General features: G+C 36.6%; 1 protein-coding gene across 2 annotated transcripts in view; it reads right to left on the bottom strand.

The window, feature by feature from the left end:
• LOC121874702 (fibrillin-2-like) overlaps positions 1 to 17,150 on the bottom strand; it is a 123,796-nt gene that overhangs the window by 3,585 nt on the left and 103,061 nt on the right. For both annotated transcript variants that reach the window (XM_042378955.1, XM_042378956.1), the window contains 13 exons: positions 16,208 to 16,372; positions 15,559 to 15,666; positions 13,774 to 13,953; positions 13,487 to 13,596; positions 11,593 to 11,823; positions 10,756 to 10,980; positions 10,137 to 10,629; positions 9,823 to 9,998; positions 9,478 to 9,675; positions 8,867 to 8,971; positions 7,553 to 8,269; positions 5,012 to 5,158; positions 1,533 to 1,685 (listed from right to left, as the gene is read on the bottom strand). In XM_042378955.1, coding sequence (XP_042234889.1) covers positions 1,533 to 1,685; positions 5,012 to 5,158; positions 7,553 to 8,269; positions 8,867 to 8,971; positions 9,478 to 9,675; positions 9,823 to 9,998; positions 10,137 to 10,629; positions 10,756 to 10,980; positions 11,593 to 11,823; positions 13,487 to 13,596; positions 13,774 to 13,953; positions 15,559 to 15,666; positions 16,208 to 16,372 — 3,008 coding nt within the window. The remainder of the gene's footprint in view (positions 1 to 1,532; positions 1,686 to 5,011; positions 5,159 to 7,552; positions 8,270 to 8,866; positions 8,972 to 9,477; positions 9,676 to 9,822; positions 9,999 to 10,136; positions 10,630 to 10,755; positions 10,981 to 11,592; positions 11,824 to 13,486; positions 13,597 to 13,773; positions 13,954 to 15,558; positions 15,667 to 16,207; positions 16,373 to 17,150) is intronic.

Raw genomic sequence — 17,150 nt, 5'->3', positions numbered from 1 at the left:
AATAAAATTAAAATATATTTATTGTAGAAATTGTTTTTAAATCTGTACCGTTTAATTTGTTTACAGAATGGTAACTTCAGATTCATATAAAATATTGAGAGTGTAAGTACAATAAAATGAGGCTTGTCTAGGCCACTATTTACATATAAGAACTCAGCCTTTAACAGTCCAAACTTCCATATCTGCAGGCATCTTTCATTAACAATGTGATTACACTAAGCAAAAGAAAACCTGGTAACACCTTTGACAAGAGATGCAGATTCCATGTCATGTCATGATGGAGAATACGGGGCAAATTCCAACATATTCCAGAGACACCCATCATAAAATACTGTACAAATATGATTATGGCAATCACAGATTTTCCATCTGGATGTTACCATTGATCGTGTCATATTGAAAATACTCTGTACCCTGTATATGCTATATTAATACAGGTGCTTAGTTTCTAAAAACCATAAGGTAACAGTATACAAATGCCATGAGCTAAAGCAGTCTTTTTAATCTGATATACTGTACAGTATAGTATATTACTGATATGTTATGGCCAGTAGTGAAATGGTATTATAATCATCTTAACCATTTTTATTATTTAATTTATCTACAATCTTGACAATCAGAATGGAGATATGTACCATAGTAGTTGTACTGTAGTTTGTTTGAAGTTTATTAAATGTCTAAATTATGTTACCTAATTTTCTTCATACATGAAAAGTGAAAGAGGGTCACACAGGCCTGATGCCACATTAAGGATGGTGTGGATAAACACTGTATGCCAAGTCTTTTGTGCACAAGGAGGAAGTATAGGCAGTTTTGCACTTGACTGCCTTCACTTCCCCAACTGTAAACTTAGGTATCCATTTAAAACTTGATCAATTATGGATGCACTAGGTGTCAACCAACAACTCTTAGGACTGGAGGCAAGCACTGTATCCAGTCAGCTGCTGCACCACTAATGGTACACAGGAATACTTAATGTTTAAGAAATATTTTTCCATAATTAGAAATCATAAGATCTTTGGAAAAGACTGTTTCTGATTGCCTGAAAAAAAAGAACCACCAAAGATATGATTTCACACTGGTATGTTCTGCAATTAATGAAATAGGTGATATCTGATAAAGCACAATATGAATACCCAACTTATGAACATCCACACTTATAAAAGGGATCCCAATACAATATATTCATCATAAAAATCTGTAACTAAAATCCCATTTTTTACATGACCTTATATTGTTTAGCATCACCTTATTTACAGTACAGTATTAAATTATTTGTTATGTATGGTATATTACTGTTGATTTGTGTGGGCAGGATTGTGCTTTAAGCTAATCTAACCTAAAGAATTAACACCGTTCCTACTTACGAACAGGGTCTACGAACGTAACTTGTTCGTAACTGCTGAAAAATAAATTACAGTACAATATATGATTATTAGCATGTGTCAGGAACAAACTGTATCGACCACAGCGCTGTGCAGAAAATAAATAATATTTAGTAAAAAATTACAGGAAACAATTGTTATACTGACCTGTAAGTATGTAATTGCTGGCTTTAGTTTGATAAGTCTCATTCTATGTTTAGTTTGATCAAGGGAAACTTTGAGTATGATTGGATTTTTGGCTGCTTTGAGAGATATACTGTCTTGTCGCTTGAACTCTGCTTGTAAACTACGCCGCACCACCTGTTGTTGCAAGAAAAAATCAACATAATTAATAATAAATTGGCTCTTAATTTTTAATCAGTCTCCAACTGTACCTTTTACAAATTAATATAAATTGTACTTAATTTACCGAGTCTCTGACCATAAATCAAGAACCAAGCGGACTGTGAAGAGCTGCAGAAGGACCTCTGTGGGCTCCAAGAATGGTCGAAGAAATGGCTGCTGTGATTCAATGCCATGAAGTGTAAGAGGATGCACCTGGGGTGTACCAATGGTTAGGAGGCGTATCATATGTCCAAATGGGATGAAGAAACTGCACTATTTGAGACTGAATGTGAGAAGAACCTAGGTGTGTATGTTGACAATGAGCTGAAGTTCTCGGGCCATTGCAAGAAGGTAAATCACGCAAATAAATTATTGGGTCTTATAAGAAAGTCGTTCAGATATCTAGACGGTCCATCCCTCGAAACCATCTTCAAGAGTGAAGTGCTTCCCCATCTGGAGTACTATCACCCCATCTGGTCCCTGAGATATGCTAGGGACTGTTAGTTGGTTGAAAATGTTCAAAGGAGGGCCACCAGACTGGTGCCTGCCCTTCAGTACCTCAGCTACCCTGAGAGATTGGAGTGCCTGAACTTGCCAAGCTTATACTACAGACGGGCACAAAGGGTGACCTAATTGAGGTGTATAAGCATCTCAAGGGACACTACTCAGTCGAGTGTCCTTACTTGGAGCTGGCGGACGCTCTCCCCACAAGGGGTCACAGCTCAAGATTGAAGAAGCCGCAAGTCCAGAAAACTATGAGGGCAAACTTTTTCGGAGTGAGAGTTGTGAACTCTTGGAACAATCTACCAGAAAGTGTTGTGATGGCACCGAGGCTCTTTCAAGACAAGACTTGACCAACACTGGAGCGGGTTCAGGTACATTCAGAAGCCGGTGCATGCCCAGTACTTGCCAACAGTACGTAACAGAGATGTGACCAATTGCCCAAGCAGCTAACGAGCCGATCTTTTGGTGAAGAGGATAAAAGAAAAGGAAAAGTAATCAGAGACGTGACCGATCGCCCAAGCAGCTAATGAGCCAATCAGTGGCGAAGAGGATAAAAGTAAGTAAAGTAAATAAATGTTTTTAATTGTATGAATTGGCTATGATAATTTATTGTTTTTCATGGCAGTTTTTGAATCACTGAAATGAATACAAGAATTACAAGAAACTATTCTAAATCTAAGAACATGCTTAGTAAAATATTAAAATAAACTTGTAAGTGAACCCGAGAACAATAAACCAGAAAATTGATTATAAAAGACACCAATTTGGGAACCCTAGTATGGGGAAGTGGAGGCAGCACCTGTAATCACAAAGAAAATGACAGAGCCATGTAATCTGGCTGCCAACCCAAAGAATACCTTGACCTGATGTGATTTAGTTTAACATGAAATTTTCTGATCGTTCACAGGGTTGGTTAGGAAATGGTATACCCGGTAATACTGTACTGCAGTCCTTGCACAGTTTGTCAGTGACCACTATAGATTTTCTAGCAACTCTGTCAGTTGTAAGTAATAAGAAAAATCTAAAACCCTGCTGCTAGGTTTAAATATTGTGTGAGCAAAAAGTTGGCAGTCAATTAGGTATCATCCAAATCCTTATTTATCTTACTTACCTAATAGCTACCCACTAGTAATGGCCATGCCGAGGGAAGGAGGCCAGTGGCCTGTGTTGGATTCATCCATTGTTCTTAACAATTTTGTCAAGGGCTATTTTGAAACCCAGTACACTCCTGTTCTTAATTCCACAGATTGGGCTAGAAAACCATTCCATAAGTCTACCACCCTCTATATGAAAAAGTATTTCCTTATACAGTACAGTATTCGTTTTGCAAGATAACTTGGCAAGCTTGTAGTTAAGTCCTCTCGTGTTGGTGGTGTGTGACATCACAAAGAAATGTCCAGGGTTCACATTTTCCATCCGTTATAGGATTTTGAATGTTTAAATGAGATCTTCCCTATTGTGCCTTGTCTAAAGGGTTGTTAATCCTAAGGCCCTCAGTCTTCTTGGATAATCGAGATGACATACCCAGTAGTTACAGAATCATCGTAGTCGCTCTGTGATGCACCTTTTCGAGGGATGTTAGATCTTTCTGGAGGAGGTAGGGTTTCCATGTCCATACACAGTAATCCAGACTGGGATGTACTTGAGATTTGTACAGTTGAAGGAGCATTTTCCTATCATTGTATTCAAAGGTACTCTTTATTATTCCCAAATCTAGATTTGCTTTCCTCACTACTGTGCTTTGGGTTATTGTATCTTACATGTAGGGTCTTGCATTTTGTAATGTTAAAGAGCATTTGGCAGTCTCAAGACCATATGAACAGCTCATGCAGGTCTTTCTGAATTGTTGCAACATTGTCTTGACTTGCTACCTTCCCAAATATCTTGTGTTATCCTCAAACTTGAACCCTCAACTCCATTCCGTACTTTGTTATTAATACAGTACGGAGTAGACTTGAGAGTAGACTCAACATTTTTAATAAATTTCTTAATGATTATTTTTGAGAGGATTTTCCCATTATTTTTTATTTGTATGTGTTTTGTGTGTCTGTGTCTACACACACACACACACATAATACATTACAGGTAAAAGTATTAATTGTCCTAAGGGCAAACACATAAGGGAATATGCATTTCTTTGTACACAAGTAAAAATGTAACCCCCCCCCCTCCTATCAGCAAATGTTCTTCGCGGATTTGGCGATTCGTGGCCATTTTGAGAACCTAACCCAGAATTTGAAGGGCACGCTGTACCATGAATTTGTAGGTATGATAATGTTTTACTAAAAGAAAGCCGTTAATTCAGAGTTGCTGGTTTATAGAATGCAAGATAAGAGATGCAAAGAGAGGGTCAACCTGCACTGATCTTGAAGACAAAAGACACAAATGAGTTACCTAATGAAATATGACACAACACTTCTTTACTGCATTTTTATGATTTAACCCTGTGAATGCCTATGCCAGTCTTAAAAAAATTCTGAAATGCAAATGATTTTCAGAGTGTGACTAAAAAGAATCTCATAAAAATACAACGCAAAATCGCCAAAAAAAAAATCATCATAGTTACAAGTAACCAAATACTGACATTAAAAACAATAGTGGGATTCAGTAAGATATTGATCTACAGCTCGGAAAATGAAGCTCAGATTAATTTTTCTGTATCTGTGAAATTAAAAAATTACAAACTTGGCATAATGCAATATAAATACTGTACTCCCACCACATTCATATCAAATGATCCATTTTAACACAGTGTATACAATTGTAAATAACTTTAGATGACCAATCAATATACTTACCCTATGTGTATAGTTGTTAGCAAGAACCAACACTACCTCGTCATCAGTAAAATTAGCAGTAGCTGGGACTAGTACCAACTGGTTCAGAGCAGCTGATGATACTACTGATCGCCTCCGCCGCCCAGGTGGACTGTGCTTCCCATTAAACTAAAAAATTTTTAGTTAATTAGTAAAACATATTTATTTATGATTAATATATTACATGACATTTCAATTGCAACTACAATTCATTTCCTTTGAATATCCTGACTTAATGAATTAAATGCTGGAATAAAATCTTAATTACATATTGGAAGATACTTCTATAACTCGAAAACCCCCATAAGTTTGAGGAGACTCTGAGTGTCTGGCTTGGGGGGGGGGGGTCATGTTTCGGAAGCAAGCATGAGGCGGCAGCTAAGCGAGGCATCAGTTACTGCATGTCTATTGTCAAGATTACTGTACCATCACACACACTGGTTTTTTTTTTTTTTTTTTCATAACCATTGCTTCCCAAGAGAATTATTTTGGCATCTAAAGCAAGCAAAGGCAAAACAACAACACTATGGAGGACAACTGGGAGAAAAGGAATGACACTTAAAACTCTACCAATGGAAGAGAAACTGAAGACACATGTGGCAAAATTGATGCTGGGTTCTCCATGAATATGATATGTGGGGAATTTGGGCTGAAGTGGAGTACTTTTTATGACACCAACCAGATTTAAGAGTATTAGATACAAGTGAAACTAAATATAAATGTAATTAAATATAAGTACGTATAATTAAATATAAAGTGCAATTAAATACAGGGTACTGTATAAGTGTAATTAAATATACTGTAAAATGCAATTAAATATAAGTGTGAATATACTGTAGGTGTTATAAGTGTAAGCAGCTCTCCATCGTCCTCCACCTCAAGATTCATCTGCTACAATTAAAGTAAGTGCTGTGTAAATGTTTAATGATAACTTTAATATTATTTCTTGATTATTTTTTTAGCAAAATTTCAACTCACTATCAGCTTCAACGTATTTAAACTCCTTTATATACAGTCAACCCTCACTTTACGCGGTTAATTGAACCCACGGTGGCCCGCGTAAAGTGAGAAACGAGTAAAGTGAACAACATAACATATGGGATTAATTGAAATAGAGACCAGACCGACCCCCAAACTCCACTTTTTCAGACACAATACCTACGTTGTAGTAAAAATAACTTCTTAATTTTATGATGGTATGCACACACAATTAATAATTAAGAGAAATATCAATAATATTAGGTTTTTTAACACTTACATTAGTAGAAAAGATGGCTGGGCACATGGGGATGGGCGGTTAGTTCCGAGGCAGAGGGCAGATTATTGGCCCTCACCTGTATCACTTGTATCAATTGTATCACTATCCACCACAGAGGCTTGCAGGGCCTCTTTGTCAAACCACTCAAAGTCCATATAAGTCCATATCCTCACTATCATTATCACTATCACTGACTTGGGCCGGCTGTGGTGGGTGGCGGGTGAAGAACTCGGTAATGTTTTGATGACTGGGCGACCTTGTGCGCACCCTGCTCGCGCCGTCTCCGCGTAAAAGGGTACACACACCGCGGAAAGTGAGCATTCCGGTTTCGGCAGGGTACCGCGTAAACGCGTAAAGTGGGACCGCGTAAAGCAAGGGTTGACTGTAATGCATTTTTCTATATATTCTTGGGGAGGGGGGGGGGAGGGAGGGGAATATATTAGGATATAACTACTGTATAGCTAGTTTTGGTATTGTTCAGTATAGCTACTGTTCAGCTAATCTGAAACTTTTAATTCACCAGCATTTCCCCACACATTTAACTGATGTCTTCTGATTATCATCAGCATTTTTCTCAGATAGTTTACAGTAGAAATAAAACTAAAATAATTAGGTTAGATAAAAACAGTGAGTTTTAAAATTATATACTGGGTTTGGCTGACAACATAATCATGGTTTGTTTAAAAAAAAAAAAAGCGAAAAACTAACTTATTATGTGGGAAGGTAATCCTTGCCTCTCTTATACTTCAATGATTTTTGAAGGTATGTCTGTAGGGATTTCATTGGTTTTAATGAGTGACAGTGATACTCCTGTGTGATAATGTTATCATGTAGATATACTTACAGAGTGCTGGTGAGGCCTATGTCACTCAGGGAAACACTTGGGTGAAGTCACATCTCACACACCCTAACACTATTTTCCTTTTATAAAGGTACAGTAGTTCTTTATTCTCTTCTTCATCTATGATCTCAAAATGCTCATTTTCATTTACCTCATATGAAATGAGCTCATTTCTCTAATTTTAAATATGCACATTTGCCAATTCATTCTATCTAACTTCTGTATTCATGACCACTTGGTAACTTTTCCGTAACACACCCATCTCTATATTATATTCTAGCACCCTTGATAATTTTTTTTCATTTTCACCATGTCAGTTCCAGTAATTTTTTAATGCTATTTTTAAGAATCCCTCTAAACTATTGGCACTCCCCAAGCAAGATTACAGATTTCTTTTGTACTGCATGGTAAAACACCAACTTACTTTGCATGAGAAGCAACCCTCAGTGGAGATGATGTTTTCATTGCTGCCATGTGGGTCTTGTTGGCCGATAGGAAAGGTAGGAACGCCACCCAGATCATACTGACTTGATCCATAGCTGTAGCTACCACCAGTGTAGGTGGTCCCACCAGCATATCCACCTCCACCAGTGCCAGAACCGTACCCACCAGGAAATCCACCAGTGGCAGTACCAAATCCACCAGAACCAGTAGTAAATCCACCAGAACCAGCAGGAAATCCTCCAGGACTACCTCCACTAGCACCAAATCCACCAGTACCACCACTTCCAGCACCAAATCCACCAGGACCACCACCTCCAGCACCAAATCCACCAGGACCACCACTTCCAGCACCAAATCCACCAGGACCACCACCTCCAGCACCAAATCCACCAGGACTACCACCTCCAGAACCAAATCCACCAGGACCACCACCTCCAGCACCAAATCCACCAGGACCACCACCACCAGCACCAAATCCACCAGGACCACGACCGCCAGCACCAAATCCACCAGGACCACCACTGCCAGCACCAAATCCACCAGGACCACGACTGCCAGTACCCCCACTAACATCAAATCCACCACCACCAGCTCCAAAACCAACACCACCACCAGGAAATCCACTACTGCTACCACCATACCCAGGGCCATAACCACCGCTGCCAACTGGTGGATTTAAGGTGGACATACAGTGACCCTGTAAAGTGATAGACATATATAAACATACAATACTGTACCTAGGTAACACCCATTTTATCACTTTAAAAGCCCTAAAACAATTTTTTAGGTTAAAATCAATTTATTTACAAACTATATATATATATATATATATATATATATATATATATATATATATATATATATATATATATATATATATATATATATATATATATATATATATATATATATATATATATATATATATCTTAAACTTTATAAATGTTAGAGAAAAATGTCAGCCCTGTACCAGGGCCTTTATTACATATAATAAGTCCTGATATAAATAAATAAATTCAGTCTATTTGTGGAGTTGTAAAATGTGATTTGCATCATAGTTTTTTCACACTGGAGAAACATTATCTAATGTAGAAGTGGTCTAAATTCATATACAGTATAAAGTTTAAGTAACAGAGAATCTCAACAAGAACTCTACAGAATCAAATATATCCAACAATCATTTTATTTTACTTTTTTATGGGGATTATCCAACCTGGGCACAGGTCACTGACCCACATTGGGGCCTGGGGGCAAAAATATAGTAATAATAATAATAAACAGTAATCAAACTTACAGAGCCAATTCTTGAGAAACCTGAAGGACAGCCACACGCAACAGCATCATCACCCAGAGCATTACAGCCAAATGCACAGGGACTGGAAACACAGCTGTCATCCACCTGTAACATAATTCTTTACAATTTCAGATTGTAGTGACCAGGCATAATGAAAATGTCTACTCTACCTACAGTCCTGTATCTCTATCATTGATATTAGGACTTGAAGGTGACCACAGGTTGAAACTTTCACAAATAACTAAATAACTTCACACCTGTAAGAATTAAAGATTGTGCCTATGCTTGTAACATTTGTTGTAGGAATTCTACACACCATTTCCTCTTTAAAAATAAATATCCCCATGCACCTATAAAAGAATACTGTGCAGTGTCCTATTATACAAAATGTTTTCAAAGCAACATCATTGTAATCTTTTCAAGACACCTGTCTCTTACCCAATCCACTAACTACACTTACTCAAAAATTCTTTCTGAAAATCCTCATCTAAATATTTAATATACTATACGAGTTTATCCTTAAGAATAAAAAAACAAACAAACACTATCTCATGTTGAATTACTTGTATCTTCAATGTACAGACAGTTAAATGGAATCCTCATGAACAAACCTGAATACAGACAAACAGGGCAATGTTGAAAGAATATCCATTAGGACAAAGACATTTGTATGAGCCAAGAGTGTTCTGACAGTCTGCAGAGCCACACATAGTGCCCTGGGAACATTCATCATCATCCACACATTGGTTGTAGTAGTGGTGGCGGCGGTAACCATCTGGGCACCCACACAAGAATCCACCCTGTAGATTCTATATAAATACATAATACAACATTGATTAACAATAAACAAATTTTGGTTCAGTAAACATTAGAAGCAAAAGTAATATCAATAAAAGTAAACCAAGTATATAAAAGCAGTAATCATCAATTAAATTATAAAAGTTCAGAGAGTTCACCTCGCATCCTGAGTCACAAGATCCATCAACTGTGCATTCATCAGAATCAATACACATCGTCCCTGAAGGATCAAGACGATAGCCACGAGGACACATACACCTAAAGCTTCCCCTTGTGTTTACACATGTACCCAGTGGACCACACAGACCCGTCTGCTCCAAGCATTCGTTGATATCTGATTGTAAGAGAGGATTGCTTTTTTCTCACTTCATTTTGATCATGCTATTTTAGAAAAATACTTATTATATCATGAATGACAAAAACATCTTAAATTTTACGGTAAAATTATACAAATAAAAAGCTATCTACATACCAATGCACTGCTCGCCAACTTCATTGTAGCCCTGAGCACAGGTGCACTTGTAAGAACCTTGAGTATTGACACATTCATTTTCACATGTGTGTTGACCAGTTGCACATTCATCAAGATCTCTACAAGTGATGCCATCAGGGTTAAGAGTATAGCCACGTGGGCAGGAACAACGATAAGACCCTTCAGTATTCTGGCAAGTAAACTTGCATGGTGGAGGTGTACGTTCACACTCATTCACATCAATACACCTTGTTCCTGAATGGTCAGGCTTGTAACCTTTATCACATATACAGCGGTAAGAGCCCATAGTGTTGATGCATTTTCCATTCCTACATAGATTGGGCATCTGGCATTCATCAATATCAAGGCCATCTATAGAAAAGCCAGCCTCCATACAAATTTCATCATATTCAGGAGTGCCTCGACGTGGACAGTGTTCACACATTGGACCCCAAGCCAGACCCATTGTGCAACAGCAGTCAGCCTTGGTCACCTGTTGGGATAAGATCCATATTCATTGTTTTAATAAAGATATCTCAAATCTTTCATTTTGGAAATTACCAATAAAATGTTCAAAGTTAAGCATAGGTTCACAATAACAACAGAATGCTAGTCATACCTTAACCAGGCTGTCACTTGTGGTTGAGCACATACCACCGATGAGCTGCCTGAAGCAAAATCCTTCACGACGATCAATACACTGTTTTCCATCTCTGCTGGGTACAAAGCCTTCATAGCACTCACATCTGTATGAACCCTTGGTATTGGTGCATCGACCACTCTTACAGATGTTAGGGTTGAGTGCACATTCATTGACATCCTTACAGTCATCAGTCATGCCCACCTGTTTCATAGTTATGGAGTGAATTCAGTGTTTAGATAATAACAATCTAAAAAATACTGAACATTTTATTCTATAGAATTTCTTTTAGAACACCTTATAAGATAAAGAGTAATATTTAGTGTAAGACATTAACTGAAGCTTAACTTGAACTGCAATACAGTATGCTTCTCACTGAAATATTGAGTGACAAAAAAAAATCCATTTTGTATAGGCTTCTCTTATTCATCTATACTTTGCTTTCTATTCCAAAGCATAAAAGTATCTGGAAGTGGATTTTAATAAATTTTCAAAGACAGCATGTGTATTGTAGTCTCCAAGTCCCTCTTCTCTCTGTTGTCATTAACAACAAATTTTCATGAATTGTATTTCTAAATTTACTAATACTGTATCCATACTTCTGGTAGTGTATGACAACGTAGCAAAGTAAGCCATAAATACACCAAATCAAACAATATAGATTCACTGCCAAGTTATGAAATGATAAAAAAAAGGATTCAAGCGCATGACAGTTACTCAAAAAAGTAATGTAAGGAAGTAAACTTAGGGGATACTGCACTCATATGGAATTTACAGTTCACACACATATTTATTATCTCAGAAACTAGATCATACCTGTTGATATCCTTCAGGACATATGCACATGAAAGTTCCAATCAAATTTTTGCAGAGAAATCTGCAGTTGTTTGCTGGAGTGGAGCATTCATCAACATCTTGGCAGTGGCGACCATCAGGAGCTAAAGTGTAACCATAAGGGCAAATGCAGCGGAAGGCTCCAGCCATGTTGTGACACCGGAAGGCACATTGGTGACCAAGTTCCTCACACTCATCAACATCCTCACAGGTCTGTCATGCAAAATATAAGATTATAAGACCATTTATGTGCACCTTTGTATTGTACATTAGCATATACCTGTATTACTATTCTGATGTCTTCATAAAATATTACAGCAGAACCTCTAAAATTTAGAATAATTGGGACCTGGCCCTTTCTGAATTTTAGAATAAATCAAAAGATGTAAGTATATTGCAGTATGATATGAAAACATATCACTTCAAGGAAAGACATTAATAAATGCATTACATGAGGCAATGTGGATATTAGTGATGACCTCAATATGTATGTAAAAATCTGTTTTTTATGGTAATATTTTCAGAGCCGGAAGAAGAGAAAATATTGTACAATGTCATAAGATGCCTGGTCATCATCAGTACAGTATTGGAAAAATTAGATATAAAGTATTTGAAGAAGTGTATGAGTACTGCATATTGGGTGAGTGCTTGTGGTCTTGGTGTTGGCTGGGTGAATATCAATGATAACCTGGAAAGATGACTGGGCCAATCGGTGCCATGTATGGGCTCTGGATAACAGTGGCACCTCCCATCCTTATAATATATATATATACAGTGACCCCTCCGTTAACGAACTCAATCCGTTCCAGAAGGTCGTTCGTTAACCGAAAAGTTCGTTAACCGAAACCATAGTTTCAATGGGTTTTGGGTAATTGGTTCCAGCTCACCGAAAATTTCCTAAATTCAACAAAAATGGTAGAAAAGTTCACTTACTTTGAGGTGTGTATGTAGAAGGCTCCTGGATGATGATGATGATGATGATGGGATTTAGAATGGGGGTGGAGGAGAAGGAAGAAGAGAAGGCATTGGGGTGGAAGAGAAGTCACCCCATGGCGCCATTTCACCCCTAAAATTTTAACTCTCTGGTGTAATTCAAGATTATTTTCTTTAAATCAACACTGCACTGCATTATATATTGTCAATATGTAAAATATATTTCAAAATGACCAATAATTTGCTTGGAAACACAGAAAAAAGCGTTTAGTTGAAGAGAGTCTCAAGCAAGATGTTACCTCCAGTGAAAACAGAGAGAGACTAACTCCTGTTTGCTGTGTTAAGAAGCTGGATGCCGCACATTAAACTAGTCACTTTACCTTCAATTATGTTCAATAATTGTTAAAATGACTAAAAAATTGAATATTAAACTTTTAAAATTATTGAATAGTATAAACTTCTTGATATTTACTAAAATAGTAAGGAATTTAAGCCCTAGAACCGATTAATGTATTGGCGGACTGATACTAAAGCTGGTTGCCCGGTCAGTGCAAGCGAAAACATGTTGAAGTCGGTTTGTAAGAACTTCGTTAACCGATTTTTTTTCGTTAACCGAATTGAAGATCCTTATGGAAGGCAGTTCGTTAATCGAAATTACGTTAACCGAGGTGTTCGTTAAACGAGGGGTCACTGTATATATATATATATATATATATATATATATATATATATATATATATATATATATATATATATATATATATATATATATATATATATATATATATATATATATATATATATATATATATATATATATATATATATATATATATATATATATATATATATATATATATATATATATATATATATATATATATATATATATATATATATATATATAGTACAGTACTGTATTATTAAACTCATGTCCACATACTTGCATTGGTCCTGGGGCAAATCCATCTTGGCAAGAACACTCAAACCCACCCTCAACATTACTACACGTTCCATTACCACATATGTTGGAAAGTACACACTCATTGTCATCTGTAAAACACAGGGAAGAATACGTTACTATAATTCCATGTTATCAAATCAAAACCTAACACTGAGCAACACTATTCTCAAAACATTACAATGCTTCTTTTTTGCATTAATTTTCTTATCATTCCATATAAAATATTTCATACTTATGTGTAGTTAGCACCTCTGATAGTTACTAACCTATACAGCGGCGCCCAGAGCTGTCAAGGACATAGCCCATGGGGCATTCACATCGGAAGGAACCATCGGTATTAACACAGTCACCTCCTTCACAAGATCCTGGCATGATCTCACACTCGTTCAGATCAGCACCTGACTCTGATCGGCCAGGACCAAGTGGGCACAGCTTCTCAAACTCAGCTAAGGATTGTAGAAGAGTCAGTACAGTAATCAACTTCTTTTAAATTATGTGTCTGCAACTGAAAAATAAATCCAATATTATGTACAACATTATTGCCTTAATGTTCTGAGGCCTAATAAAACACTAGCAGATGCATATACATGTCTCATTACTTTGTATATGACTCACCTGCAAAATGTTGACTATCTCCACATTTTTTATAATAATGTGTAAAATATCCAAATAAAAATTTGCCTAACAAGCATTCAGTGTTTTAAAACATCAGAGACTCCTAACCAGTTTGATTTTCATCCCCCAAAATGAATGAGCTATTTTCACCATTTTTTATATTTCCTTAGTGGTTTTATGAGGGTTTTTATAATTGCCAAAGAAGAATTTTTTTTTAATCAAAATCGAAATTTTTCTTTTTCAAAGAAACACTGGCCAAGACAATCCTCAAAGCATGCCAAACTACAGATATATTTTATATAACTGTGATACAGAATTACATAAGTTGTACAGGTATAAGTAAAAAAAGGAACACATGAACTCTTGCTTCCCATTTGGGCATTGTAATGCTTGAGCGCTTTGCCTCCCACATGATCTAAGGGGGTGCCAAGAAAGCTAGCCCCTGCACTGCAAGAAGCAATTCTGATTCTGAATGCCCTTAGACTTCTTATAGAGGTACTGTATGTTAAGAGTTATGTTTTCCAAATCCCACAAACATTGGAACACTTTGTTCGAAGATAACCGATGGCTTCAAAAGAGTGACTAAAGAAAATGTTAAGTCAAAATGTGAAATGAAGTGGAGTATCATTTGGATGTACTACAGCCCGCTAATGGTGCACATGTTGAGGTACACTGAAGAATTTATTTTTGAAGCGCAAATAAATAAATAAATAAATAAATAAATAAATGAATACGTACATACATACATACCTGTGACCAACTTTATGATTACGTAACATCACTGCTCCTGTTAGTCATGTTATTTGGATAAAAACATCAATGAGTTTTAATATAATAGAAAAATAAACTAAATATATTATGTGTTCAAGGTTAAAAGTGCATACCCCCCTGTACTAAACTTCTTTGTCAACAGGTTTCAGTAACAGCAGCAGCTGAAGAGAAACTAAAAAGCAGCAATGACATATGGAGGCAAATAAAATCCATTTTACACAAAATTTAAAAGGTGGACAAAGGAGTCAAAGGAAGTAATAACACAGAAGAGTTTGAGATTAGAAGAAAAGGAAGGTTGGATGAAGTATTGGTGAAGAGTCAGGATAGGTGAGGTACTGGTAAAGAAGAAGGATGAGTAAGGTACTGGTGAAGAGGCAGGACACGTAGAAGAATGGGTGAGGGAGAAAGATGGAAAGGATATATGTTAATGAAACACTGTACAAGTGAAAGAACAAGATGAGCAACACACTGATGAAGGGAAAGGCAGAATGGGATACCGAAGAAGAATAATGACTTCATATTGGTGAATGGGCACTTTGGGTAGTGATTAGGCTAATAGTGATTGAGAAGAATAAGTAAAATGAGAATAATGAACTAGATAGGCACAATCCAGTACAGGTGGAGTGGGCAATTAGAGTAGAGTTGTAAAAATGATAACAACTCACGAGAACTGATGGGCGGGCAGCGGTCACAGGTGATACCCCAGGCAGCACCAGAGGAGCAACAACATTCCTTTTTGAGAATCCTCACAGGCCGGGGATCGAAACATCTACCTGCAGTGCATATTCAAATCAATATGCTGCTTCAAAGCAAAATATACATATGGATTCTTTCATAATAGGAATAATGACTGTACAGTCTGATGGTCTTTGGGAAAATTAATTTCTTAAATTTGAAATTGTTCTATCCACCTGAATATTAGACAGCATGAACAGGGCACAATGCTATGGTAAAAAAATAAAAACCCAAATTTTAAGATGTAACATAGTTAGTTACTGTACATGACAACTCTGCTTTATTTTTCTGCAGTTTTGTGTTACTTATATTTTAATCTTATCTAATACATATTTAAACCTCTGAATGTACTTTTCTTTATCTTAATTATTACATGGATACTTATGAAATTTTGTGCTTAATAAATACAATCTTTTACACAAAATGTTTTCTGATCTTGAAATCCATTACATTACTGTGATAATACCATATATATATATATATATATATATATATATATATATATATATATATATATATATATATATATATATATATATATATATATATATATATATATACACACACACACACACTCACCTCTTTGGTATTTCTCATAACACTCTTCCTGACGACGATCAATACATTTTGTACCATCTGCACTCACTTCAAAGCCAGGTGGACACCTGCACTGGTATGTTCCACGTCCATTGACACACTCGCCATTCTCACAGATATCCTCAATGGTAGCACACTCGTCAATATCTAGAATTGAAATAATTTTATAATTTGTTGTGAGCTTGTACATCTTTTGACTTAATACATTAATACATAAGTTTCAGGACTTAAACTAAAAGAAGCACACATCATTGAAAATAGGTGGCTTGTAGCTACCTCACAGAGGGTTATTTTCCATTATTACTGTAAGATATTGGTGGCGGTATATTTTTTTTAAGTATTTGTGAAAATGGGTAAGACAAATAGTCTACTTTATTCATTTTATTCAGCTAAGCCAGGGGTTTTTTTTAAGTATTTGTGAAAATGGGTAAGACAAATAGTCTACTTTATTCATTTTATTCAGCTAAGCCAGGGGTGGGCAATTATTTTTGATGGAGGGCCACTTCATGAATGGTGGCACACTTCGAGGGCCACAGGTTAACAGCAACGAGCCAGTGTTGCTGCTATGTCCACCCAACTTGCAAAATTGTCCTTTCTGTAATTAATAAGAATTTTTTTTCTGATTGTCAAATGCAGTGGCAGGCCACAGAAATAATTTGGCGGGCCAAATGTGGCCCGTGGGCCGCACTTTGCCCACCCATGAGCTTGGGCCGCACTTTGCCCACCCCTGAGCTTGGGCCGCACTTTGCCCACCCCTGAGCTAAGCTGCAGTTAGAATATCACCTTGTCCTGTTTGATTACTGTACATTAACAAAAATACTTCTCAACAGCAGCTGTCTTTTCACTTCATAACTGGGCCCCACAGTTATAAAAGTAAAAGGTTTCTATATGAAATGAGTGTTGACCTGACAATTGAAAGATAACA

This window comes from Homarus americanus, unplaced genomic scaffold (genome assembly GCF_018991925.1).
Source record: "Homarus americanus isolate GMGI-L3 unplaced genomic scaffold, GMGI_Hamer_2.0 scaffold34360, whole genome shotgun sequence".
NCBI lineage: Eukaryota > Metazoa > Arthropoda > Malacostraca > Decapoda > Nephropidae > Homarus > Homarus americanus.
Note: the sequence above shows the minus strand (reverse complement) of the source record. Positions and strands in the feature narration are given on the sequence as shown.